Here is a 24,309-nt window from a genome sequence, read left to right on the forward strand (position 1 = left end):
ACATTTCCATACAGACCACTGGAACAGTGATTTGGCCACACGCCCCTTCTGTTGTGGGGTCAACAGGGGAGTGCTTTGAGGCAGACTCTGTATCGACTCTTCCGGACAGAAAGCTCTGGTCACACAGGGGGTTAAGAGACCATGTGTGAAGAAAGACTAATTAAATTCTGTTGAATAGCTGGGTGGCAGGGGAAAATATTATGACAAAGGAGATTTGAATTCCAGAAGGCATCACATTTTGGATTTTCCTCTTATAAATATGCAAGCGGCTTTTTTTTTTTTCCATTTCACAGAGCAGGAGGTTTCTCAAAAGGCTTTCTGGCCCATCCTGCACCCTGGCCGCTGCTGAGCTCTCCTTAGGCAAAACTGACTCCACACACCTTGGTGTAAAACCTGCCAGGAGCCTCCCACTGAGTCTCTCCCAATCATGTTCCACAGTCCAGCCTCATTGCCCTGTGTCCTGCCACTCAGCCTGCTGTGCCCAATCATCTCTGGCCCTTAGTACATGCTGTTCCCTCTGCCCAGATCGATTGCTGTCTAGACACAGCTGGATCCCCCAGCTGTGCACCTGTTAACTGTCCCTTCCTCCCACTTCACTGGAATTACTGGTGGAGCAGCCTGTTCCACCTGTAGATCCTGTGGGGGCAGGGACTGTGTCTGTCTGGATTCCCCCAGCCTAGCATGGTTTGCGGCACAAGGGAGAGAAAGGAAATGGATGTATCTGCTTGGACTCCACCCATCTAAATCACCTGTGTGTTGCCTTAGAAGCCTGGCATAGACTGTGGAATAAAGACAGGAGGACGGCGTGGTGGGAGCGTGAAAAGAGTTGCCCAAGAGGAGTGGGCGGCACGTGCCCCTCCTTCCCTCTGGTTTACCAGCTCCTGGGCTGATGAGCAAGAGCCGCAGATTTTCTTTTTCTTTCTTTCTTTTTTTTTTTTTTTTTTTTTTTTTTTTTGCTGACCACGGAAGAAGAGACTATAAAATTCAACTTTCCATCTGGTTCTTCATGGTCCAAGAAAATACAGCAATTTCCAGCTCCAGGGAAATGAGCACTCAAATCATGAAAGCTGAAACACAGCCTGTGGTTGAACTGCCCCAGAGGAGTGCACATTTGTGTCGGGAAGGGAAGTGAAGGAAGCATCATTTACTCTGGAAGGATCCATTCCCTGGTGACCCTCCCAAGGGGAGGCGGGTGGCGTTTCTACATGGCCAGTCGCCCCCTGGCCTTCAAAGCCCACCTGCTCCCTGTGTCAGCTGCTCCTTGCTTTCTCTCACTCCCTCTCTCCGGGCGCCAGAGTGCTCCTGCACAGGAGGCAGGCGAGCCAACAGCACTCCACAGCCTGCCTGGAAGCGGAGGCTGGCCTTCCGATGGGAGTGCTTTAACATCTGTCCACATGCACTGTCCAAACCCTGACTGCACTTCAATGCAAAGATAATGCATTTGTTTTTTAATGTTTTCTGTGAGAACCAGGGTTGACTGAACATTTCCGGTGATCGGCATGGGTGACCCTCAGGCATGCCCGGGAGCCCAAGGATGTGGGCACACCTCTACTTCTGGCAGGAAAGAACTAGGGCAAAGCTCCAGAGAAGCTGCCCGGAGGCTGGCCTTGCTGGTATTCGGGGGACCAAGCCAAGGAGGCCATTTTTAGCAATGGGCTGGAATTATCAGGTCTAAAGAGCTCTGACAGGCGATCTCAAGACCTTGGGCACTTTGTATAAGCATCTAGACTTTGGGTGCATTTTTAAGCCTGCTGTGAGATCCCTTTGAAGTGTATCCATCTTAGGGTGGGGTGGGGTGGGGTGGTGGAAGCCTTCCAGAAAGCTAGGGCCAGTCTGAAAAAGCTTTCTGTGGTAACCCCCTGGTGTGCCCAGTTGCTTTCCCAGAGGGCAACAGGACCACCTGTGCAGGTCATCTGAGAAGGAAGACGCTTGTGGGTGAGAGAGAATGGCTTGCGCTGTTCAATTCCCCGCCCTCTACTTTCCCCACAGGGTATAGGAGATGTTGGCTCAATCATCACACTTGTAGGAGACTGGAGCTCTAAGCTAGGCGTGTCTCACCCCGTGGCCTCCTTTGCACTGGCACTGCCAGCCTGCTCCTGAAAGTCTGGCTAAGACATGCAAGAAGTGCCCCCCCATCGCACCCCATGCATTAGGATGACATGGAAGAGCAGAAGGTGCAGTTCGCAGGCCTGAGGCGGCTGGTGGAGAGCTGCTGACCAGGCAGGAAGCGTTTCCTGGCCACCCAGGTGGGGCTGTGGCCCGTCTGTCCTGGGGTTTGCACAGTCTCAGTCCTCTAATGGCAGGATTACTGGAGCGTCAAGGAGCCTGCCTTCTTACAGGGGCTTCCAGGCAGACAGGCACACCCTTGTGCTAGAAAGTGGGAGGGGATGTGTAGAGCCATGGAGCTTCAGGAACGTGGGTGGGGCCCCAACACTGGCTTCTTTAGGGAAGCACAGAGGGAGAGGCCTTTAGGAACTGCAAGTACAGTCTTTCAATCTGTAGGTTTCTTCTTTTTTTTTTTTTTAATTCACTTATGTATATGAAAAGCAGAGCAACAGGGAGAGGAGATAAGAGGAGGAAGAGGAGGAGGAGGAGGAGAAAGAGATCTTTCATTCACCAGCTCACTTCCCAAATGGCTGTAATAGCCAGGTCTTGGCCAGGCCAAAGCCAAGAATCAGGAACTTCTGGGTTTCCCATGTGGGTGCAGGGACCCAAGCAGGCGGGCCATCTTCCACTGCCTTTCTAGGTGCATTAGCAGGAAGCCAACTGGAAGCAGAACAGCCAGGACTGGAACTGGCACTCCGACATGGGCCAGCTTTGCAGACAGTGGCTCAATGTAATGTGCCACAACACCAGCCCCTCAGACCCACTTCCAGTCCACTCAGGAGGAGAGACTGAGCCTCAGAATAGAGAGAAGTGTGCCATGGAAGACAGTACAGGAAGTCCCAAGGGATACGGCAGAAGCTTCCGGCAAGGGCAGCTGAGCCCTGTGCGCCAGCTGCCACAATTCCACTGGACAACACAGGGCCTCCAGTGAGAGCAAGAGGACAGTGAGGTGAGGCAGAGGCTCCACTGGACGTGGGTTTTCAGACTCTTTGGTTTATTTATTGTCTTTAAAAAAATATTAACAGCCATTAAAAACAACAATGACGACGAAACATTCACAACCCATCTGAGAGTCCGGGAGTCCCTCATCCCATGCCAGGTGGCACTTTCAGCCAAAAGGTCCCTTCATGTTTTTCATGGGTGGGTACTGCTGCTCCATGGGCATGGCACCAAAGCAGTCCGAGGGGTTACAGTGGCCTGCCTTGCCTGGCTGGCCCATGGGACCTGGGGGGCCAGGAACGCCAGGAATGCCCTGCTGGCCCATGGGTCCTGTGGCACCCATCTTGCCATATCCTGGAGGCCCTTGAGGACCTGGGGAGATAAGAGTCACAAAAGGAAGATCAGGAGAGTTCAGTCCTCGGACGAGATGGCGATGTGGGAGACTGAAGCCGCAGAGTGCTGCCTAGCTCCCCGCTTACACATTCTCGCAGGCACCTGATATTCACGTGGACTTAGCAACAGTACTACCCCACTGGCTGGTTTGAGGGAGAGCTCTGCACAACCCCCTGAGCAAGGAATTGTTGCCTCATCTTGCAGCTGAAGCCTAGGACTAAGAGAGCACACACATCTGGGACGTGGTGGAACTGGATCAGAGCCCCAGGGTGGGGGTTAAGGGGTAGGCTCTAGTCTTTCTTTTCCAGGCCATGATGCAGCAGTGAGGCGTGCATCCGTCAGAGCACACCCTGGGTGGCTAGAGGGCCCCTTCACGGTTATATGGCTGTCAAAATGTGCCAGGCTCACGCAGGCAGTGCCTCCACACTGTGTTGGGGCTGGCTCCACCTGACTCAGAGATGGGAACTGTGTCTTCCGTGTCCCCCCACCCCCGCACCAGCAGGGAATCCTATACTTGGGAAGGTCATTGCAAATGTGGAGTTGGTGGGGTTGGCCACCAGCAATACCCAACCACATCCTGGGGTGCCAAGTTCTTTTTCATACCTGGAGGGCCTGGCAGGCCATTTTCTCCTGCAATGCCAACACCAATGTCCCCCTTTTCACCTTTGGTCCCTGGCAATCCTGGAACAAAAGAAAGCAGTTACAGAGGACGTATGGCACAGCCAGCCAGGCTACTTGGGTCACATACACACACATGCGCACACACACGTATACATATACACGTGTATACATACACACCTGCATGCACACACACAGAGCTTCTTATTCACAACAGACCCAGCTGTGGCCAGCTCAGGCGGGCCAAGCTACCTCTCATTCCTGGCAGGCCCTGCCGTCCTTCTCTACCAATCTGCCCGGGGAGCCCGGGGGATCCTGGGGCGCCTGGCCGGCCTGGGGCGCCGTCCTTTCCAGGGGGCCCTGGCCGGCCGGGAGCTGCCACCATCTCCATGGGGAACTGCAGCCTGGAGGTGTAGTAAGCCATCCTCTCTGTAAGAAATGACAAGAATGGGGCATGCGAGGTGCCCCTGGGGTTCAGCTGGGCGCAGCCTTTGTTTAGAGGGCATGGGAGCAAGCAATGTGAGGATCACAGGAAGTGGGGGGGCCCTGCCCTGGCCTCCACTGTCCTTCCCACCAAGCTCTCTGAGATGCATAGATCTGACCTCTCAACCCGTGTCTTCTGCCCCAGGCTCCACCAGCTCACTGCTGGCTTCAGAACCAGGCCCAGATCCCTAGCTTGGCATTCAGGATCTGCCTTCCAAGCAAGAAGCCCAGCCCCTGTGAGAAAACATCCATACTTCCCACCCCACCTCCCAACAGCCCCTAACGCATCACTGTCAAATGGGCAAGGAGAAAAGCTTAAACCACCCCAGGCAGCTCACAGCTGCTGCTGCTGGCCCCTCTCTGTAGTACTTGCTTCACGCCAACTCGTTTGAGACCAATTTTCCTGTCTGCCTCTTTTACTCAAGTAGGAGTTTTAGGGAGGGAAAGAGGGAATCATTTCATCTTGAAACCGCACAGGTGGCAGGGAAGGTGTGATGGATAATTAAACATGCACCCGTAAACTCCTGTGCCTGTGAGGGGGAGGGGGTGGAAGTGGGGGCCATAACTTTATGAGGAGGAAGAAGAGGAGGAGGCTAGGGCTGGGTGTGTGTGTGTGTGTCGGGGGAGGGAGGCTGCCAGCACCACAGCCTCCCAGTCGGCTCAGCCAATTACCATCAAGCATTTTCACAATCTCTTGTCTGATGAACCTCTTGATTTCGTCGTAATTCACCATGTCTCCCTGGGGGCGGGGGGGAAAGAGCGGGTAACCTGCCTCAAGGATCCTTCCGAGCCTGGCCCTTCGCTTCTGGGAACAGACTGGATGAAAGCAAAGCGTGCAAGGGGGAGGCCAAGGTCCCGGGAGCACCTGGAGTCTTCATGGCCCGCAGTGGTGTCGCACATTTTGCTCCACCCTTTAACCCACCCCCCTGCCCTGAATGCCAGCAGCAGTTTCTAAAGTGACCCTCCCACCCCCAGCCACCTTAGATCACACGTAGCTTTTGGTGCAGTGCCCGTGGCTACCAGCCTTTTCTCTTACCATGGAACCAGGCACGCCGGGCAGCCCAGGGCTCCCGGCCGGTCCCGGAGACCCGGGGTGGCCTCTCTCCCCAGCAGGCCCCGGCGGTCCCACAGGCCCCATGGAGCCGCTCTTGCCAGGCCCACCAGGCATGCCAGCTCGCCCCTTCTCTCCTGCTTGACCTTTCTGTCCAGCGGGTCCTGGATCACCCTGCAGGGACGGAAGTCACAGTTCAGCATTACTACGTACAGCCAAGGCCACTTCACGGCCTCCTCAACGCCACTTTCCCTCTCAGCTGCCCCTTCCTGCCCACGCCCTGCAGCCCCCTCAGCTGTCTCTAAGACTGTGGCCCCAGCATTCCACTGGTCACTAAACCTCTACATTGGTTCTTCCGTCATCCACCATGTTACCCCACTTGGAGATCCTGGGGCTCAGTGCAAAAGACTCATTCCCTGGCCAGGCATTTGAGACATTTCATGACATGGTCCCTCAGTCTTGCCTCCCTGCCCCTCCACTTCCAGCCATACCTCCTTGGTCATTACTCTTGGAGGGCACCATGACCATGCAGTCCTAGGTCTCCCTGCCTGAATCACCCTGCCTCCTCACTTAGGCCCAATGTGCTCCTCCCTGTCAGGTGACATGCTCTGCACAGCCTCCCACTGCCCAGGCTTGCTAGACTAGTGCAGCCTTCCTCCCACCCCACACTGCCACATTTCCTCGGCGGCCCTGAAATTTGCCATCCTCTAGTGGGAGTGGAGGGAGCCCCATTCACTCAAGGCCCGGAACATGAGCAAGAGTGACTTGTAAAACGAAAGCCGTGAATGAAGTGCCAGTAATGTGGTGCAGCGGGTTAATCCGCAAACGATGCCAGCTCCCATGTGAGCCCCAGTTCCAGCATGCACTGCTCTACTTCCCACCTAACTCCCTGCTATGCTGGAGTAGCAAAAAGTGAGGGGTATGCTTGGGCCCCTGCCACCCACATGGGGGACCTGCATGGAGCTCCAGGCTCCTGGCTTCAACCTGGACCAGCTCCAGCCATTGTGGCCATTTGGGGAGTAGACCGGCAGATAAAAGATACCTCTCACTCTCACTCTCTCTCTGTCATTCTGCCTTTCAAATCAATGAATCTTTTTTTGCAACTAAATGAATATTCAAAGACATGAGTGAGTGAACTGGTGAGGCCCACACTCCTGACCCCAGCTAACAACCCTGGATGACCCCCCCGGAGAAGTCCTGTCAACTTCGCCCTGTCCTCTCTGGGTCTCATCTCGGTGGTGAAAGCCAGGACTTGGCTTTGGGCTTCTCCCAGACACAGCCATCGCCTACTCACCTTAGGACCAGGGGGTCCATAGAGTCCCTGTTTTCCAGGGGGTCCCTAGAAAAAAGCACAGGTCAGAGGTCAAGTGTGCAGAGCATCTCCCAGGCTTCTTAAGGAGCTCGGTGCAGTAAACAGGCCACCTCCCCTCTCAGTCACAGGTCCCCAGCCCAGGCCCAGCTGGCCTCCCTGAGAGAACAGTAGCCTTCTTTGCCCGCAGCAGGGCTGGCAGGTGGCAGGAAGAGTGCTGTCCCCTGGCACGACCTGGTGGGTTACACTGGCTGGGTCGCTCCTTCCAGATGAGGAGTGGAGTCAGGAGCAGGTAGTCAGTGTGCAGCATGCTGCGGGGCCTCAGAAGGGCTGGTGCTCACAGTTCAGTATCATTATCAGCTCTTGTGAGCCAGGTCAAACCCTGTGAGCAGCGTGAGGTAAGCCTGACTTCAGCCCACCCCTCTCCCAGAGCGGCAAGGGTTAGCAGCTTCCTGTGTGTTTGGTCGGTCTATAACCTGGAAGGGAACAGATTCTAAATGAAGGAGGAGGCAGGGAGGAGCCCAGCACACACAAACCTCTTTGCCATCCGCACCATCTGTCCCAGGCTCGCCCTGGAGAGAAGAGAGAGAGAGAGAGAGAGAGAGAGAGAGAGCCAGAAGATGTGATGAGTTCCAACCAGCCTGGCCTCACTTTGCCTGCAGGATGTGTCCAGTGCCCACTCTGTCCCAAGGCCACGACCCTCCAGCCCTCACCCTGTGGCCCTCTGTGCCCCTTACGCCCCACTCCAGCCCACAGTGACTGCTCTCTGCTGCTCTGGCCCGTCCCCTTGAACTCTAGATGGGAAGAACAGACTGCGTCCTGAGCACGCAGGTGAGGAGGGAGGCAGGGACAGGGACAGAGGGACCTGCACACAGCATCAGTGAGTGGCAGCTGTGAGATCAGCTCTTCTGGGAAAACGGGCCCATGGGTCCCCTAGCACACCAGCTGGAGTCTACCACCCGCTCCCAGGCCACCAGCTGAGGGCACTGCTACTGCATCCCAGGAGCCTTCGTTGGTGGAAATCAGGCCAGCGTGGGCGCTGAGAGGCCTGGCTCCCTGCCTCAGCTGTTCCCAGGAGACTTTGTATCCCTCAGACAGGCAGTGGGTTCCAGCTGAGGGAGTTTGCCTGCCAGGAACTTTGGAAAGAGAGGCTAAGGCCCCAAGTTCTGGAGTTGGGTGGCTGGGGATGGAGCCACAGCTCTTCTACCCACCAGCCATGTGACTCTGGGCAATCCAGTAGCCTTGCTGATTCCTGTAAACCGGGCACAGCTTGGGCTCTTAGCTGGCGTTGGGGCCCAGATCCAGATGAGATGCCTGTCACGCACTGAGCCCCCCAGGTGCTCAGCCCTCACTTGATGATGGTCAGCATTGCTGTGAGCCTGCAGCCTGAGCTCGTAGGGCCTCACTTTCCATATATAATGTGACCCTCCTGCCCTGGCTTAACTGGCAAAGCCACCTGATCATCTGCGCTGGGCTGTGACCGTCAGATGTGGAATCTTACCGGGGGCCCAGGGTGTCCAGGTGGGCCAGGCTGGCCCGGGAGGCCCATGAGGCCCCTTTCTCCAGTGGCTCCCCGGTCTCCTTTCAGGCCCTGGAAAAAGAGGTAGTGATGAAGAACAGCAGAGGGGAGAATGGACACCCCATCACCGTGTGCAAGAGCCCGCATCTCATACCAGCTTCCAGGCCCCACAAGAGGAGGCGGTCCTGCCTGAACTCTTGGCAAGACCCTGGGGTGACTTAGAAGGAACATTCTTTGGAGCCAGGCGAGGGTGTGCCAGGGAAGGAGACAGCGGAGACCTCCTGCTCTGCGCCTCTCACCAGAGCAGGACCAAGCACCTGGGAGGCAGCAGGGTGGAAGCTATCACTCACCATTGCAGATATTCCAGCTGGACCAGGCTGGCCCGGAGGTCCCGGAGGCCCCTAGAGAGAATGTGCAGTCAGCGGGCTGGAGCTGGGCCCTAAGCATCAGCCCCCAGGGGGGCAGTGGCCCCAGCAATGGCAGGGCAGCACTCTAAAGTTGCCTGCTCTATTTGCTTCCTAAAACCCTCCCTCTACCTTCAGCTGTTGTATTGGATCTGTTGCATTGTAGCTGTTGCCAGACCACTGGCCAGAGCTGAGGCCTGCCCCCTCAGCCTGTGTGCAGAGCATCTCAGCTACAGCCTGAGGTCAAGCACCAAGGGCAAAGGTCTGACAACGTTAGCTACCATCACCCTGCCCCCTGGCCTCTGCTTCCTACAGGAAGATGAGGCGGTGAGGGTCTGCAGGAACCCAGCACCAGTCACAGCATTCATGTGGATCCTGCAGGCAGGCAGTCCCTGGCCCCTCAGGAGTGCCAATCCCTGCTGATCTTGGACTGCACCTGACATGGCCTTCTCTGTTACAATGGCCACATCTTTGCCTAGGAGCCACAGTTTAGATTCCACCTCCCTGCTCACAGTGCCACCCTCTCTGACCCCAGGACACTCTGGTGTCTCTTAGAGCACTTCCCTCTACGCTCCCAGGTGGAAAGATCCAGAAGCCAAGGCTGCTGTCCTATTCACCTTTAAGTCTCCTGGGAGGAGACTGCCTAGCACTGTGCCTGTCACACAGTAGTGGGAGAAGGGAAGAGCTCAGGGATCAGACCTGCCCATGATCAAAGGCGTCACATGGCAGTCATGTCTATTACTGTCAAGGATAGTTGGTGGGAAACTCATTATTGCTTACCAGCCATCCTCTCCCAGCCCCGACCTCAGGACACACACCTGCTTATGCACCTGGACGTCCAAGGCAAACGCAGGCCTCGTCCTGCTTCTTTTCTTCCCACCCCTCTGCCCCATCCACACCCAGTCCAGGGCCCAGCAAGTCCTCCTCTGCCTGACGCATTGCAGATCTGTCCTGGCCTCTCCTTTCCGCTACAGCCCCCGCCTATGGCTTCCACCTCCACACTTCTAGCCACACTGCCTCCACAGCTGGCCACACTACAGTCTTTTCTGAGCTCGGCTTCCCCTCCCCACCCACATCTGAGCCATGCTGAGCCTCATCATGGGGTCCCTCAGACAGCTGTGCATTCCCAAGCTGCCTGAGCCTTACCACGTCTGCGTGGCCCTTTGGCCTGGGACTCTCCTCCCATCCCTTCACCTCCCAACACACTGCTCAGTCCCTGGCTGCTTCTTTCATCCCATCCTCAGTTCAAACGCCACTTCTCCCACAGTAAGCATTCCCTAAAGTTACCTCCCAGCCCCTCCCTGCCACATCTCACCACTGCCTGATGTGCTCGCGGGGATTTGTTTGTTGGGCTTGCACGGGAGCTCAGGGACAGCAGGGGCCCTTGTCTACCTTGCTGGCTGTGGTTACCCCCATGTGTGGAATAGGGCCTGGGGTAAAGCGGGTGCTCAGTGGCCACCTGTTGACTGCATGACCTTCATCTGAGAAGTGTACACCAACGTGCCCAGGGTGCAGGAAGTGGTGAGGGCCATGGGGGCTACTCAGCTGAGTGACCCTGAGCTCCTTCTAGCTCTGTGTGGTGAGAGCAGCTCCTATGAGAACTGTTGGGAGATCACCACCAGCCCACCCCACCAATGGCAGCCACCAGAACAGCTTTACTCACAACGTGGCCAGGGGGTCCGGGTCTTCCTTGGGGTCCCATAGCACCTGGCTCACCCTGCAGGAGCCAGAAAAAAAGGAAGAAATGAAATAAAATTGGAGCCACTTGCTCACTCATGGCTGCTCCACTAAAGAGAACTGGGCAGGGCAGGTGGGAACAAACGCCATTGGCCAGAAGAGCTGGGCGAGGTTCAAGGTGCGCAGTATTGGGAGAAAGTTCCTGCTAGGAGGCCCAGGAGAGAATGCAGCTGGTTGGCCAGCGAGCAGGAGGAAGCAGCTGCGTCTGAGACCCGGCAGGACCAGGGCAGCCCCAAGAAGCCTGCGTACCTCAGCACCAGGACGGCCACTGCTGCCAGGGGGACCTGGTTTGCCGCAGTCGCCCTGGAAGAGAGAGGCAGTGAAGCTCACTACATTTCCACATGGTTCTCCCAACCCAAGTCCGTCCCATGACACATGGGCCCTGCCATCTGCCCTGGCCTTGGCCAGATACTCTCTGAGCTGGTGGGCCAGTGTGCCAGGCCTGGTGGCCTCCAGTCTCCTGGCTGCCATGACAGCACCCCAACCAAAGGTCAGTGGCTCCACCCAGATCAGTTCCATGCTGTGTGCCTGGGTTCAGGTCACAAAGAGAGCAGATTTTAAAATAATAATAAAACAAAATAAAAAATAACTGCTTGGCCCATGTCTGCAGGCCTTACCTTAGGTCCAGGGAGGCCGGGATGTCCAGGTTTCCCTTTGAATCCCTGGAGAAGGAAAAACAGAATGAGGTCAAGCCCCTCACCCCAGCCTGGGCTCCTGTCTGTGTCTCCTCTCTCCAGTCTGGTCTGGGTTTCATCCACACCCCATTCCCCAGGCAGTGGCTATTTAGCTGGGAGCCTCCCAGATTCTGTCCCTTCCTCAGTTTAACTTACCGGGGGGCCCATGAGTCCAGGGGAACCAGCAGGGCCGGGCTCTCCCTAGGGAAAGAAAGCAGTGGCACTCAGTCAGGAGTTTAGCTCACAGCCTGCACTGACTCCCTCCCCATGGATCTCTTCCTTTGTCTAGCTCCTCCCAGCTGGCTCAGTGGGCCGGGCTGTCCCCTGACTGGCTCGGGCCCTAACCGAACCTCTGCACCTTGCTTCTCCTCCTCAGGGTAGCGAAGGGCATTGACCTTTATGCCCTACCCTTGCCAGGCCTCTACTCTTTCCAGATTCCCTGGCAAGATGAGACCCAAGGAGCCAGGACTGGCTCTAAGCCTCCACGTCTATAGTTGGATTCTTCCTGAAACCCAGCCTGGTCTTCAGTTGCCCAAGGATTTGGATGGAAAACTCAGTCTTGTCACTTGGTTAGTGCGGGAAGTCCAGCTTGCCCAGCCTGCTCAGGGCCACTAGGGGAACAAGGGTGCTGGGGAAGAGGGAACACAGATCAGGGGAAGGCATGGGTGCCCCTCCATGGGGCCAGGGGACACTTTGGCTTCCTTCCTCTGATGTCTGCTTTCGGGGAAGGAAACAGAGGGGGTTGCTGGCCCTCCAGGGCCCACCATCTCACCCTCAAGCCTGGCTTGCCGTCCTTCCCGTCCAGGCCATCCAGGCCAGCAGGTCCCTGGGGACAGGAAAGCAGCAGTTCCACAGACTGCACTGGGCTGCCCCTCAATGCCACCCCTCACCCAGCGCCTGCTCCTACCATGCACACACATGCACATGCATGTATATACACACCTGTAGGACACACCTCACATGCCCATTGGGATCCCACACTCACCTGGATCCCGGGAGGTCCTGGCGGCCCAGGGGAACCAGGCATGCCTGACGGGCCTCGCATCCCTTCGCTGCCCTGGAAGCCAGACCCCAGTAAGGACAGTAGGGCCTGGTCTCTCTCTCTGAAGGCCAGGCCCTGGGCCAAGGGTCCTGGAAACCCTGGATGTTAGAATAGTCAGCCTACACGGACGTCTCCACTAGGGTGTTCCCCCACCTTGCCCCTGTTCTCTGTGGGAAGCACAGAGACCTGAGCCAGTATCCTCATCAGGGTGGGCCAGGAGTTGGTCCAGCACTGCTCAGAAGACTGCAAGCACATGACCAGTTCTCAGGGGTCCCCACAGGCATGTGGGCAAGAGCCCCTGGGACAAAAGGTAGGATGGTGCCTGTGCTTGGGACTTGCAGTCTCATGATGACCGAGACCAATGACAATGCCACAGTTCATGGGTATAGCGGGAGGGCAGCAGAACAAGCTGGCGCTCTGGCTAGGGTCAGGGAAAACGCCTTGAGGAGCAGTTGCCAGATGCTAGACTCTGAAGGATGCCTGTGCTTGGACAGATGCAGGGGAAAAGGAGGCACCCAAGGGAAGCCAACAGCAAGGCAAGATTTAGAAGTGGCCACGTGCCTGGCCTGGGTGTTGGAGACCATGTGACAGGCAGGGTAGGTGAAGAGGCTGGAGTCAGAGCCTTGCCCAGGCAGGGCCCTGAATGCCGTGTTTCCTGGCTGTGCTTCATTGCATCCCAGGGCTTCCTCAGCAGGGGCCTTGGAGCTGGACATGGGAAGTGGGGACCAGGGGGTAGGACTCCGGGACCCCTAACCTGTCATAACCAGAGCAGCTGCTCCTGCCTCTGTCAGATGCACTGAGGCTTTGTACGAATCTGGCCCAGGCTATGGTGGCCTTGGGGAATGAGCCAGCAGGTGAAAACTATCTCTCTATAACTCTGCCTTTCAAAAAAAAATAAAAATGTTCTTTCTCTTTCTCTCTTCCTTCCCTTTTTTCCTTCCTTTCTTCTCTCTCTTTTAAGAAAAAAGGCTCAAGGGGAGGGGCTGACATTATGGCATAACACGCCACCCCAGAGACATTGGCATCCCATGTGGGCACTGGTTCGAGTCCTGGCAGCTCCACTTCTGATCAAGTTCCCTGCTAATGTGCCTGGGAAAGCAGCAGAGGATAACCCAAGTGCTTGGGCCCCAGCACCCACATGAAAGACCCAGAGTAAGCTCCTGGCTTCTGGCTTTGTCCTGGCCCACCCCAGCCATAGTGACCACCTGGGAAGTGACTCAGTGGACGGATCGATATGTGTCTCTCCCTCTCTATAACTCTGCCTTTCAAATAAATAAATACTTAAAAACAGAACAAAATAAAAGGCTCAGGAACCACAACACAAAGTCTGAAAAGTCATGCTATAGGCACTAGAGAGCCACGGAAAGTTTAAGGCAGAGGAGTGAGGGAGGGAACAGGTGCGTGACTTGGACTGATTACTGGAGGAGACAGAAGAGAGGCTGGGGGAGAGCGGTTCTGCTTCATTCCCCCAGTGGGAAGAAGGTGGCTGTCCCGGGTCAGAGGCTGTGGGGTGGCAGACAGGAAGGGATCTCCAGCTTTAGACCTGGCCAAAAGGGGAAGGCTCTGCGGGCAGTGCAATGCCATCACACACCAGGAGGGGTCAGCACAGCCCTAGTCAAGGGCAGCCCCCACCGGGTGTCTAGAGGAGAACCCACTGCCTGCACCCGCCTGCCACTGGGGGTCTTATGCATGTACCAGCTGGAGGAGCTGGCATGTCGGGGGGGAGGGCAGGGGGTGCAGCTGCTTGGATCCTGCAAGCAAAGGAAGGGAGCTGGCAGCCTCCACAGTCACTCCTGCATGGTTTCTAGTCTCTGGCCTGCTTTTCCCCAGATCCTCAGTCCCTCCACCCTCTACCAGTCTTGGACTTCCCCCAAGGCCTGGCAATGAGATGGGGCCAGTATGGGGGCTGTGGGGCTCAGGTCAGTGGCTTGGTATTACCTAGAGTGCTGCTCACCTTCTCCGCTTGGGGGCCTGGTGGGCCAGGGGCTCCAACTTTGCCGGGGAATCCTGGGGGACCCTGTGTCAACAAAGCAGCCAGCAGGAATCACAGCAGGGCTGGGATGGGGGTGGGCCTTCTTCCTACCCTGCTCTATTATGATCACAAGGCATTGGGAGTTGCTAGAAACATCCCTCCTGCTCCCCACCCCCGGAACACAGCATCAGCCTGTCCACAGGGCCCACCCAGGAGAGCCTGCTCTCTAGGTCCTGGCTCTTGGAATGGGGCCTGACCACCCAGGCTGTTCGTCCCTTCCTGGGCCCATCCTTGCTTAGCTCAGTCATGTCAGGCCTGCCCATCCTGAGGAGACATCAGATGGAGACTGCCTGGGGTTGTACTCACCGGTGGTCCTGGAAAACCTGGCTGGCCTTGGAACCCCTGGGGGAGAAGCAAGGGACAGTGCTATGTCACCCCTCCCTGCCTGGCTGCCCAGGGAAGGGTGGAGGGGAAGCAGGGTGGCAGGATACAGCAGCCGCAAGCCACAGGGCCTTGGTGTGCATGGAGGCGCAAGAGGGCAGTCAGGCAAGGCCCTGGGCGTGATGTGGGGGCAGAGCTGGGGACCACCAAGGAGGGGGACTCTGCCCAGATCTCAGTCTCACTCACCTGGTCGCCCTTCTGGCCTGAAGTCCCTTGGGGTCCACGCTCTCCTCGGGGCCCCTGTCACTCAGAGAACAGTACAGGTGGAACTCAGTCCTCCCTGTCCCCAGACCCAGGGCAGGATGGGAGGCCCCCGCGTTCACCCTGTCCCCTCCCTCTCACTCACCACTGGGCCTTGGGGACCAGGTAGGCCTTCAGATCCTGGTGGGCCCTGGGGATACAAAGGAACAGACTCAGTCGCTCTGACTTGGGGAGATGAGGACTGGAGGGGGAGAGGGCGGGGGGCAGGACAGGGGACAGGCCCAGAGCAGGTGCCATGGAGGCCCCATCAGCTGGCAGGCCTCCCTCTCCTTCCTGAACAGCCCAACCCCGGCCTCCTAACTGGTCCTGCCCCCTCCTCCTGGCTCACTTCCAGCCAGCCAGCAGGTGGCTGCTGAACACAGCTCAATGATGTCACCGCCCTGCTCACAAACCTTCCATGGCTCCCGCGTTCACAGCAAGAGGGGCACGCCCTCCACCAGTGCTGGTTTTTTGAGGGGCCCTGTCGTTTGGCACCAACCACCCTTGCCCACCTCCCCCTCCCCCTCTCTTCTTGTCTGCCTTGTTCACTGCCCGCTGCTCTCTGTGCACTTGGTGTAGGGCCTTTACACAGCTCTGCCCTGCACCTGGGAACCCCACCATGCCGCACCTCTTCCAGGTGAGCACATCTGTGTGTAGATGGCTGTCCCCGCAGTGCTCTGCCCATGGCCTCTTCCTCTGGGCTCCCTTGCACCCTCCATGCAGAACTCAGCCCAACCACCTCTGCAGAGAAGCCTTCCTGGACCCTCCTCTGAGGGGTAGCCTGCACAAGCTCCTGCCCCTTAGCCTGCTCAGTCGTCTCTGCGATCTTAGCTCCTGTCATGCTGGGTTTTTGCTCATGCCTCTGACATCTTCCTCCCTCAAGGCAGAGCCTGTAGTGGCCTCAGAGGGCAGCCTGGTGCCCTGTGGTCCCTGAGAGCTTGTCTGTCCCTAGATCAATGAATGCAAAGGGCCCCGATGCCCCACAGAGGCCTGGCTGAAGTTGGTGAGCGTGCAGAGGCAGGCAGGGCTGGCTGCCATGTCTGAGGCATCACCAGACAGACGTGGCTGAGTCCAGGTCCCTCCATTGACTGCCTCAAGTTTCACGTGGGAGTCACGGTGTCCTCCTCTTCTCATAACACACCCGGCTCCTGGACATGGCTGGCCAGGGACCTGGCACACCCTGGCCCTGGGTTGGGGCTGTCTGCCTTTGCCTTGATGGGTGGGGGAGGGAGGAGGGAGAGAAGGCAGGGAGGAGGGAGAAGAAGGGAGAGGAGGGGGGAGGAAGGAGGGGTGGAAAGGAAAGAGGAGGGGGAGGAAGAGGAAGGAGAAGAGGAAGGGCAGGGAAGGAGAAGAGGAAGAGGAGAAAGGGGAGAAGAGGGAGGAAGAGGCAGGGGAGGGAGGGGAGGGAGAGGAGGGAGGAGGTAAAGGAGGAGGGATGAGAGGAAGGGAAGGAGGAGGGGGCCCAGGGAGAGGAGGAGGTGGAGGAGAGAGAGAGGAGGGGAAGATGGTGGGAGGAGAGAGGAGAGGAGGAAGAGGGGTTCCTCTGCCAGCTAACTGGTCCACCTCCAGTGCCCAGGATGCCTGCTGGGATGCTCTGCTCTGCCGAGACACAGCTGGAGTGACTCGGGGCAGGAGCAGCAGGGGTCACGGATTCCGCCTTCACAGGCTGCTAGAAAATTCTCCCTGGCCACTGTGTGGGTGGTGGGGTGCAGGGCGGGGGTGCAGCAGCAGCAGCTCTCTTTGAAGCCCTCCCTCCCTCTGTCCCGTCCATCCCCAGGGCTGTGGGCTGCCACTCACCGGCTCCCCCTTCTCGCCCGCAGGCCCGCTGTGGCCGCGCTCTCCCTTGATGCCCTGACAAGCGGCAGAGAGAGCAGAATTAGCCTGTGGCCCGCCTGTCGCGGTGCTAATGCGAGGGGTGGAGACTGCAACTGGCACCCAGACTGGCACTTGGAGGCAGATGGCACTGAGGAAGCCAGCTGGGGAGGTGGTACTGGGTGACTGTGACCCTCAGTGGGAGGTGGGGACACGCCCACTGGTGTGGCTTGCTGTGCAAGGTGGCCCCTCCCAGCTCTCCAGGACGGCAGGAACTTGAAGGGTATTCTGTGAATCTACCCCACCCTCAAGGCAAAATGGGGGAGAGGGTTGGCAAGCCAAGCTGTACTGCCAAGGGGGCTGCAGTGGGGGCTACAGGGATGGGCCAGGCAGAGGCAGGGGCTGCAATGCTGGCAGAGGGGAGCATGCTCAGAAATACCCAGCCTGGCCTGTCCTGACCACTGGCCCACCGCACCAGTACCCCTACTCCGATTCAGGTTCCCCCTTTACTCACAGGCAGTCCTGGGGGGCCCATGGCCCCTGGGTAACCAGGTTGTCCTGGAGGACCCTGCAAATACAGACAAACATGATGGGTCAGCACCCCACCATCTCTGCTCTGCACTCTCTAGGAACAGAGAATGGTGGAGGCCAGAACATCTGTACCTGCCAACTGGCAGGTGTCCCCCCAACCTCCCAAGGACAGCCACCACTTGGGGACCTATGCCCCAGCCCCAGGTTCTCTTGGTGGTGACCAAGACCTGGCACTGGGTGACAAGCCCCATGCTAGCCAAGACCCAGGGATGGAGCCCAGGGGGCAGGGCCAGCGGTGCCAGGGGGCAGGGAGAGGCACTGGTGAGAACCCCGCAGACCTCTTCTTACCGGTTCCCCCTTGTCTCCCGACAAGCCCCTGAGGCCTCGCTCTCCTTGAAGGCCCTTGGAGAGAATAATCATAAGAATCCACCAGGGAGTACACTTCCCCCAGCCCACGGTCTCTGCTGCCATCCTAGGTCCCAGGCTGGGTGACCCAGGAGCTGCGCTATGGATGAGGGCGACTATGGGAGGAGGAAACCCCCAACAGAAAGGTTGTGTCCCAGGGGTGAGAGAGGTGACTCCCAGAGGGCACATTCAGGTGACTGTCACCCGTAGGCCTCACCAAGGCAACTGCACGTGCTCCTCCTGAGCGCCACCCAGAGTGACCCCCTCCCCCAACACGCAGAATGGCACCAGAGCCCAGCACTTACCTGTCCACCCCTCCCAGCCACCCCAAACTGCCTCATTTTAAAGATGCGGGAAGAGATACAGGAGGGCTCCCTCCAGAACCTTCCCTGTCACTTGAGCAACACTACTGTTGCTCAACTCCAGAGTCCCCGCCCATCAGCCCCTCACAACACAACCTTCTCTGCCCCCTTCTCCCTCGGTCCCTCCGGAGACAACGCCCAGAGCTCGCCACCACAGGAGACAGATGGCTAGACGGACAGATGGCCCCTTCACCCAAGCAAGCAGAAACATACAAGGCCCCGGCCAGAGATGAGGACATGGGGACAGATGGGGCTGTGACAAGGAGGAGCCCTGCTCCCAGAGCTATCACCAGGCTTGGGAGGAGAGGAGTCAGGCCCCTGGGGAACACAAACTCTGACAAACAGTAGGTTAGTTTCCGTGACCCAGGAGGGAGCAACAGTGAGGACGGGGGATGACTTAAACACACCTGTGACAATGATGATGGCAGAGTAATTAACGACACCTGGCAGAAGGAGCAGGCCAAGGACCAGAGCCCCGCGACACCCAGAAACCTACGCAGCTGGTACTGTGTGCCCAGGCTTGGAGCAGACTGGGACAGACGCCAAGGAAGAGGAGAGGCAGGGGAGGAAGCTGAGGGCTTCCTATAGGATGATGGGAAAGGTGTAGGCACGGCTGCCTTTAAATCCCTGGGGTGCCTCTGGACAGCCCTGCCAAGCAGCAGGGCAGCCAACCTGTGCCAGCCTGCAATGTGAAGCCCTACGGCCTTGGCATCTCCACTGGGCTCTGAGCCAGAGCCTGGCAGGGCCCCAAGAACTACTTTCAGCAAATCTTCCGTCCACACGGCAGGTGGTGGAGAAAGCAGGAGGCAGAAGGGAGAAGGGAGGAATAAAGGGGGCTCCTGGAGGCACCGGCTTAAAATAAGAAGGTGAAAGAGCTCAGGGGACCCGGGGGGAGGGATCCAGGATTGTGTGCAGGAGAGAAGGCAGGGAACAAGCGGGGGGTGGGGGAATGGTAAAAGAGGGAAGATGAGAGAAGAAGAAGAAAGCAGGGGTGAAGCAGAGGGAGAGCTGTGATGGAGTCGGGAAGACGTCCAAGCCGCTGGCCCCTGGGGAAGCTGTGTCGTTAGCTACCGTGCCTGAAGGGTGACACAAACACGGAGGAGGGAGGCAAGCACGAGGCACAGAGACCTGGCTGGCAGGGAAGGGGTGGGGGCCACTGTAGGTTCTTACAGGCAATCCGGGGGAGCCAACAGCACCAGGAAAACCTGGGGGGCCCTGATGGGAAAAATAGGCAGGTCACATCTCATACACACAGTCACACCACACTGGGGCAGCCTGGGGACATGGGCAGTGGCAGGGGTGTGTGTGGGGGGGATACTGTTCAGGTGTGGTCGCAGCCTAGAGGACAGCTGTCCCTGCGCTTGGCTCCTCCAGCCATGGGCGGACATGTGAATCCGCCACTGAAGCAGAAAGTCCTTCCGGAATCCACCTGGCATCTTGGTGAGAACAGAAGAAAGCCTCTTTCTCTTTTTGCTTCACGTGTCCTGCCTACCTCTGACCCCCAGTACACTCACCTCCTGACCCCCTGGAAGTGAGTAGCTCTCACCAGCCACACATTTTCAGTTCTTCCTATCCTTCCGGGTCGCTTTTGATTGCCTATCACATCAATACCACAGGGCACTCTAGAGTAGATACTGCTGGCCCAGGTTTTGGAGTCTTGCTCCAGCTTCAGCCCCAAGAGCAAAGAAGGGCCGCTCCACCTTAGCCCCCGACTGACCTCTGTTGTGACTGATGCCGCAGGGTTAGGCAGGGTTCTGACTAGAGCACCACAAGCTTCCCCCTGCTCCACCCCACTATGGTCAAGGGCTTGGTGTATGTGTGTGCGTGTGTGTGTGTGTGTTGCACTGGGGTCCAGCATGGAGCAGGAGAGTATCTGTGTGCATCTGAGGACCTCCCCTGAGCAGGGCGGCTCCAGAGCATTCCCTGGGCTGGTGGTGGGAAACCACAGGTTCCCTGGATAGGCTAGAGGGTGAGGGATGGGCAGTGTGGGTTGCCTCTCTCTACCCAGCCTGTGTGCTGGAGTATACAACAGCAGAAGGGTTGTGAGCCCAGCAGCCCCATTCAAGAGCAGCTCCCATGATCTGGGGCATCACAGGTACTTACAATAGGGCCTGGAGGACCAGGGGCGCCCCTCATGCCCGGTGGACCCTGCAAAGGAAATCGGGGGAAATGCGTGGAGATGCCGGGGCCTGCCTCCCTGCTGTCTCAAGAGACCCACTCCACAGCCTGTCCCTCCAGCAGATGTTTTCAACAAAGCAGCTGTTGGGATCCAGGCACCAGTGCGGGTGTTGGGTACTTAGCAGTGCACATGCCTTGTAGCACCTGCATTTTGGGGCAAGGTAGGCACAGGAGCTAAGAGTGGGTGCTCCCTGGGTGTCCGTGGGGTACTCCTGAACAAAGCAGACATGCAGGATGTGGGAGGAGGCTGAAGGTTCTGGAGCTGGAGGCTTCCATTTTGAAGAAGCTAGTCCAGGAGGGCCTCCAGAAAGAGTGTTTAAGCTGTGAGCTACAGGATAGACATGGCCCTGGAATAAGGGACCCAGGCAGAGCAGGTGACTAGGCCTAGGGAGGAATAGTCCTCTACCAACCCCCAACCCACCCAGCCCGTGAGCACTGGACCCAGGAGGCTATGAGAGCCTCCCAAGCCCCCGGATGTCTTCTCCAAGGCAGAACCCCAGCTCCATGCAGGGCCCTGGTCCTACCTCTTCTCCTCTCTGGCCTGGCAGTCCGGGAGGCCCAGGTAGGCCAGGGCTCCCAGCACAGCCGGGCTCTCCCTCACCATTGTCTCCCTGGAGAGGGAACAAGGTGATGAGAGGAGGCAGCCAGGAACGCCCCCCCCCCCCAAAGCGCAGGTCCAGGGGGCAAGTCCAGGGGGCTCCACTCACCCTGGCTTCCTCGGCTCGGGGTCTCTCCCGTTCTGAGAAGCACTGGGGGTGGGGGACAAGAGGGGCTCAGTCAGGTAAGGCAATCAGCAGAAGCGCCCCCCCCCCCCAATACACACACACACACACACACACAGCACAGCCCCTACCCGGGCACAGTTATCCAGGCCTGGCACACCAGGGATGCCCTGGTCTCCCTTCTCTCCTTTCTCCAGGAAGGACACCGAGTGGGCCACCTGGGCCTGGGCGCAGTTCCCACAGATGCTCTGAGGAGGCAAAGGGGAGGATGGTGGGGTGGAGGGGGAAGACTGCCAGTCGGGGCCAAATGGGAAAACCCCATTCCGAGCAAGTGGAGCCGAGACACCCTGGCCGCCAGCTGTCCTCCGCCCCAGCTGCACCCCCCGCAGCAGCTTTGTTCCGTCCTCAGGGGACCCACTCCCCATCATTGCTTTTGAGTTGTCTCCAGAAAGAAGCTCTAGCAGGGCCAAGCTGGAGCCACTTTCCAGACAGGCGTGTGGGCGGAGGCGGAGGGGCCTGCAGAGGGACCATCTGTCCCGGCTGTTCCCGCAGTCTGCACCCACTGCCAGGACAAGGCACGAGGGTGGCGGCTGAGAAGGCTGGCTCCAAACCCGGCTGCTCGGCCCAACGGAGCAGAGAAAGCAGCTGGTGAAGGAGCCAGGCCCTCGCCAGGCACCCTTGGCTCACAGCAGACCTCATCACTACTGGACAGTCTTGGTGCTTGGGCCCCACACAGAAGGGCCTCCTCTTGTCCAGGGGTTTTCGTCTTCTTCAGGCCACAGATCTCTCTGAGATTTTATCAAAGCTACAGGTCCTCTCCCCAGGAGCTAGAAAAATCCTGCCAATAATTGCAGGGGGGTGGTGGGCTTGGAGTCTCTCTGTGTCCCAGTGAGGTGTGCAAGGCCCCTCCAGGCAGGAGCCCCTGTTCTGACCTTCACTGTTGGATGCAACACCCGAAGGCCATGGTCACTGAGTAGGCACAGCACCAGGAGGCTAGGCCTCACAGCTGTGGCCAAGGCGCCGGGGTAGGGATCTTAGGAGCACGGTGCAGAGCAGTAAGCTGACACAGAAAAGGGAGCATTGCTCTGGGTTGGTGGGAGCTGGGAGCAGCCTGGTCTATGGATGCTGTGGTGACAGGGACTTCTGGTCAGCAGCCCCTAGGCTGGTATCCAGCCCTTCCCCAGCATCTGCCCGGTGCCCGTTTGGAGCTATCTGTGGGGGTCATGGTTAAGAAATTAGAGAATGAAATGTCACAAGAAGTGCTGAATCCTGGATTTGTGGCCACACAGTCACCGCCCAGGGGCAGGACTGGGTTGGGGGAGGTGCAGCTGGCAGAAAGAAACCACAGGGAGAATGTTGGGGTTTGCTGGTCACAAGCTCTCAGCAATCCCCACTCTCATCACAGCTGGGGTGTTGACCCTACCTGCCGTTCCGGCTGCTCCCCGATGCAACTGGGATGGGGCAGAGGGATGTCCTAGCGGGTACCAGTGCCAGCTGAGGGGGGTGCTCTGGAGGTCAAGGCCTGGGTGGGCCCAGGTGGATGCTGAGCGCAGAGCCCAGCAGACAGCCCAGGGAGTAACTGTGCCCCCCACCCCCACAGTAAGGAAGCCAGACCCAATGACTGTCCTGCATGACTGTTTGTGGGCACTGGCCCAGGCTGACTCCCACCAGGCCCCGCATCCTCTTTCTTGCACCACTAGAACAGCTCTCATGTCCTTCCTGGGTTCTTTCTGGATTGGCCAGCAAGGGGCTGCAGCCTCCTACCGGGCCCCACCCAGCCTCATCATCACTATCATAACCCCCACCACTTCCCTCTACTGTCTCCACTCTGCTTTGGGTCCTGCCCTGGTCTGACCCTGGAGCTCCAGGGCCTCACTGCCAGCTGTTGCAGGTGGGCTCGGGGTTGGCCTCTGCCAATAGCACCCTCCACGTGGGTACCTTCTCAGGATTCCGTTAGGCACTCATTTAGCAAATGTTGCCCAGGAGTCTGTTATGAGCAAGGTAGCAGCTAGGCCATCGAAGGCAAATGCGTGGATCACACATTCCCTACAAACAGCCAACCAGCCAAGCTCTCTGCTGCTTGCACACGCTCTCTTTCTCTGCAAGATGTGTGCAGGTGAGCACTTCCAATGAGTCTCCCAAGGAGCCGTCCCCACAGCTCCCAGCCCCTCCCTGTACCCTCTTACCTTAAGGAGGTGCTGCTCGATGGGGAGGGACCCCTGCAAGAGACAGAGGTGGGGGTGACAGTGGGTGTGGGATGGGCAATCAGGGGCAGACTTGGGGAGCATTATGTCACCTTGGCTTCTCCCAGCTGTGGGAGGGGGAGGGCATGGAACCCCCCCACCCCCACTGCCAGTCAGCTCAGCCCCTGGACAGGGGAAGGAGATGAATGGATACCCACCAACTCCGCCGTGAGCCCAGGCTGTCCTGGCAGACCGTTATTCCCAGGCACTCCCTGCAGCCAGGAAGAGACAACAGTCAGTGGGCCCCTCTCTCCAGCCTGCCGGTCACCTGCTCCCTTGTTGTCATCCCTCCCACCTCTTTCTCTTGTCCTGCTCAGCCAAGCCCTGGTGGCCACAAGCCTGGCCTCTCTTCTGAGCTTGGAAGCCTCCAGACCATTTGTGCAGTCAACAGGAGTGACCCCAGTAGAGGAGAATGTATTCCCCACAAGGCAGGGTGGGCTGGGAATTGGGGAGGGGCCCCTTCCATGTGGTTAGCTTATTTCTCTCTGTGCTAAGTAGCTTTCTGTATTTTCTCCTGCAATCACTGTGACTATCTTGGTGGTATTAATCTCACTCAGAGAGGGTAAACAACCTACCAAAAGGCCACCAGTAAAGCAAGGCACAGAGCTGAAATCCACAAGGACCGTGGGCTTCCAGCCCCTCTCATGACCACATAACAACAAATCCAGCCTTATTCCTCCAAAGACATCCCCAGATCGTGAATGGGCACAGCAGGGTGCGTGTTTGTGGCTCAGACCCACCCAGTTGCAGACCCAGTGAGCTAACTTCGGGCAGATTATTTGGGGGAGAGAAAACTCCAGGCCTTCCCCCACCCCATTTCCTTATCTGCCAGGCAGGGAGGTTTTTTGGTCAAACTTCCAGGAGACAGCAGCTAGGAGCACTTTCCAGTGGCCCTGGCCAATTCACTGTGTGCATCTGCATATTAAACCCTCCAGAGAGGCAAGCAGTGGGAGTCCCCACTTGAACCACCCCCACGGGAGGGAGTGTGTATTAAGTACGCATTGGGTGAATGCTCCACTGCTCAGCATGCTCCTCCCTGCACGGGATCTCCTTGGCCCGTTGCTGCGCCTGAGCCACCCTCTCTCCCTCGTGCAGGGAGGCTCCTCCAGGCCCGGGTGTGCCGGGAGC

General features: G+C 58.0%; 1 protein-coding gene across 1 annotated transcript in view; it reads right to left on the minus strand.

Annotated features, from left to right (window-relative positions):
• Positions 1 to 3,092: 3,092 nt before the first annotated feature.
• The window catches only part of COL16A1 (collagen type XVI alpha 1 chain), a 44,625-nt gene continuing 23,408 nt past the window's right edge, over positions 3,093 to 24,309 (minus strand). Inside the window, exons 43-71 of the mRNA XM_058678159.1 lie at positions 23,340 to 23,393; positions 23,125 to 23,157; positions 21,070 to 21,186; positions 20,924 to 20,965; positions 20,741 to 20,827; positions 20,142 to 20,186; positions 19,209 to 19,253; positions 17,620 to 17,673; positions 17,255 to 17,308; positions 16,726 to 16,779; positions 15,035 to 15,079; positions 14,875 to 14,928; positions 14,614 to 14,649; positions 14,230 to 14,292; positions 12,219 to 12,290; positions 12,006 to 12,059; positions 11,390 to 11,434; positions 11,177 to 11,221; positions 10,809 to 10,862; positions 10,486 to 10,539; positions 8,769 to 8,819; positions 8,401 to 8,490; positions 7,436 to 7,471; positions 6,885 to 6,929; positions 5,576 to 5,764; positions 5,212 to 5,278; positions 4,309 to 4,485; positions 4,042 to 4,119; positions 3,093 to 3,417 (exon numbers count right to left, since the gene is read on the minus strand). Coding sequence (XP_058534142.1) covers positions 3,215 to 3,417; positions 4,042 to 4,119; positions 4,309 to 4,485; positions 5,212 to 5,278; positions 5,576 to 5,764; positions 6,885 to 6,929; positions 7,436 to 7,471; positions 8,401 to 8,490; positions 8,769 to 8,819; positions 10,486 to 10,539; positions 10,809 to 10,862; positions 11,177 to 11,221; positions 11,390 to 11,434; positions 12,006 to 12,059; positions 12,219 to 12,290; positions 14,230 to 14,292; positions 14,614 to 14,649; positions 14,875 to 14,928; positions 15,035 to 15,079; positions 16,726 to 16,779; positions 17,255 to 17,308; positions 17,620 to 17,673; positions 19,209 to 19,253; positions 20,142 to 20,186; positions 20,741 to 20,827; positions 20,924 to 20,965; positions 21,070 to 21,186; positions 23,125 to 23,157; positions 23,340 to 23,393 — 2,043 coding nt within the window. The 3' untranslated portion in view covers positions 3,093 to 3,214. The remainder of the gene's footprint in view (positions 3,418 to 4,041; positions 4,120 to 4,308; positions 4,486 to 5,211; positions 5,279 to 5,575; positions 5,765 to 6,884; positions 6,930 to 7,435; positions 7,472 to 8,400; positions 8,491 to 8,768; positions 8,820 to 10,485; positions 10,540 to 10,808; positions 10,863 to 11,176; positions 11,222 to 11,389; positions 11,435 to 12,005; positions 12,060 to 12,218; positions 12,291 to 14,229; positions 14,293 to 14,613; positions 14,650 to 14,874; positions 14,929 to 15,034; positions 15,080 to 16,725; positions 16,780 to 17,254; positions 17,309 to 17,619; positions 17,674 to 19,208; positions 19,254 to 20,141; positions 20,187 to 20,740; positions 20,828 to 20,923; positions 20,966 to 21,069; positions 21,187 to 23,124; positions 23,158 to 23,339; positions 23,394 to 24,309) is intronic.

The sequence above is a fragment of the Ochotona princeps genome, chromosome 2, assembly GCF_030435755.1.
Source record: "Ochotona princeps isolate mOchPri1 chromosome 2, mOchPri1.hap1, whole genome shotgun sequence".
Lineage (NCBI taxonomy): Eukaryota > Metazoa > Chordata > Mammalia > Lagomorpha > Ochotonidae > Ochotona > Ochotona princeps.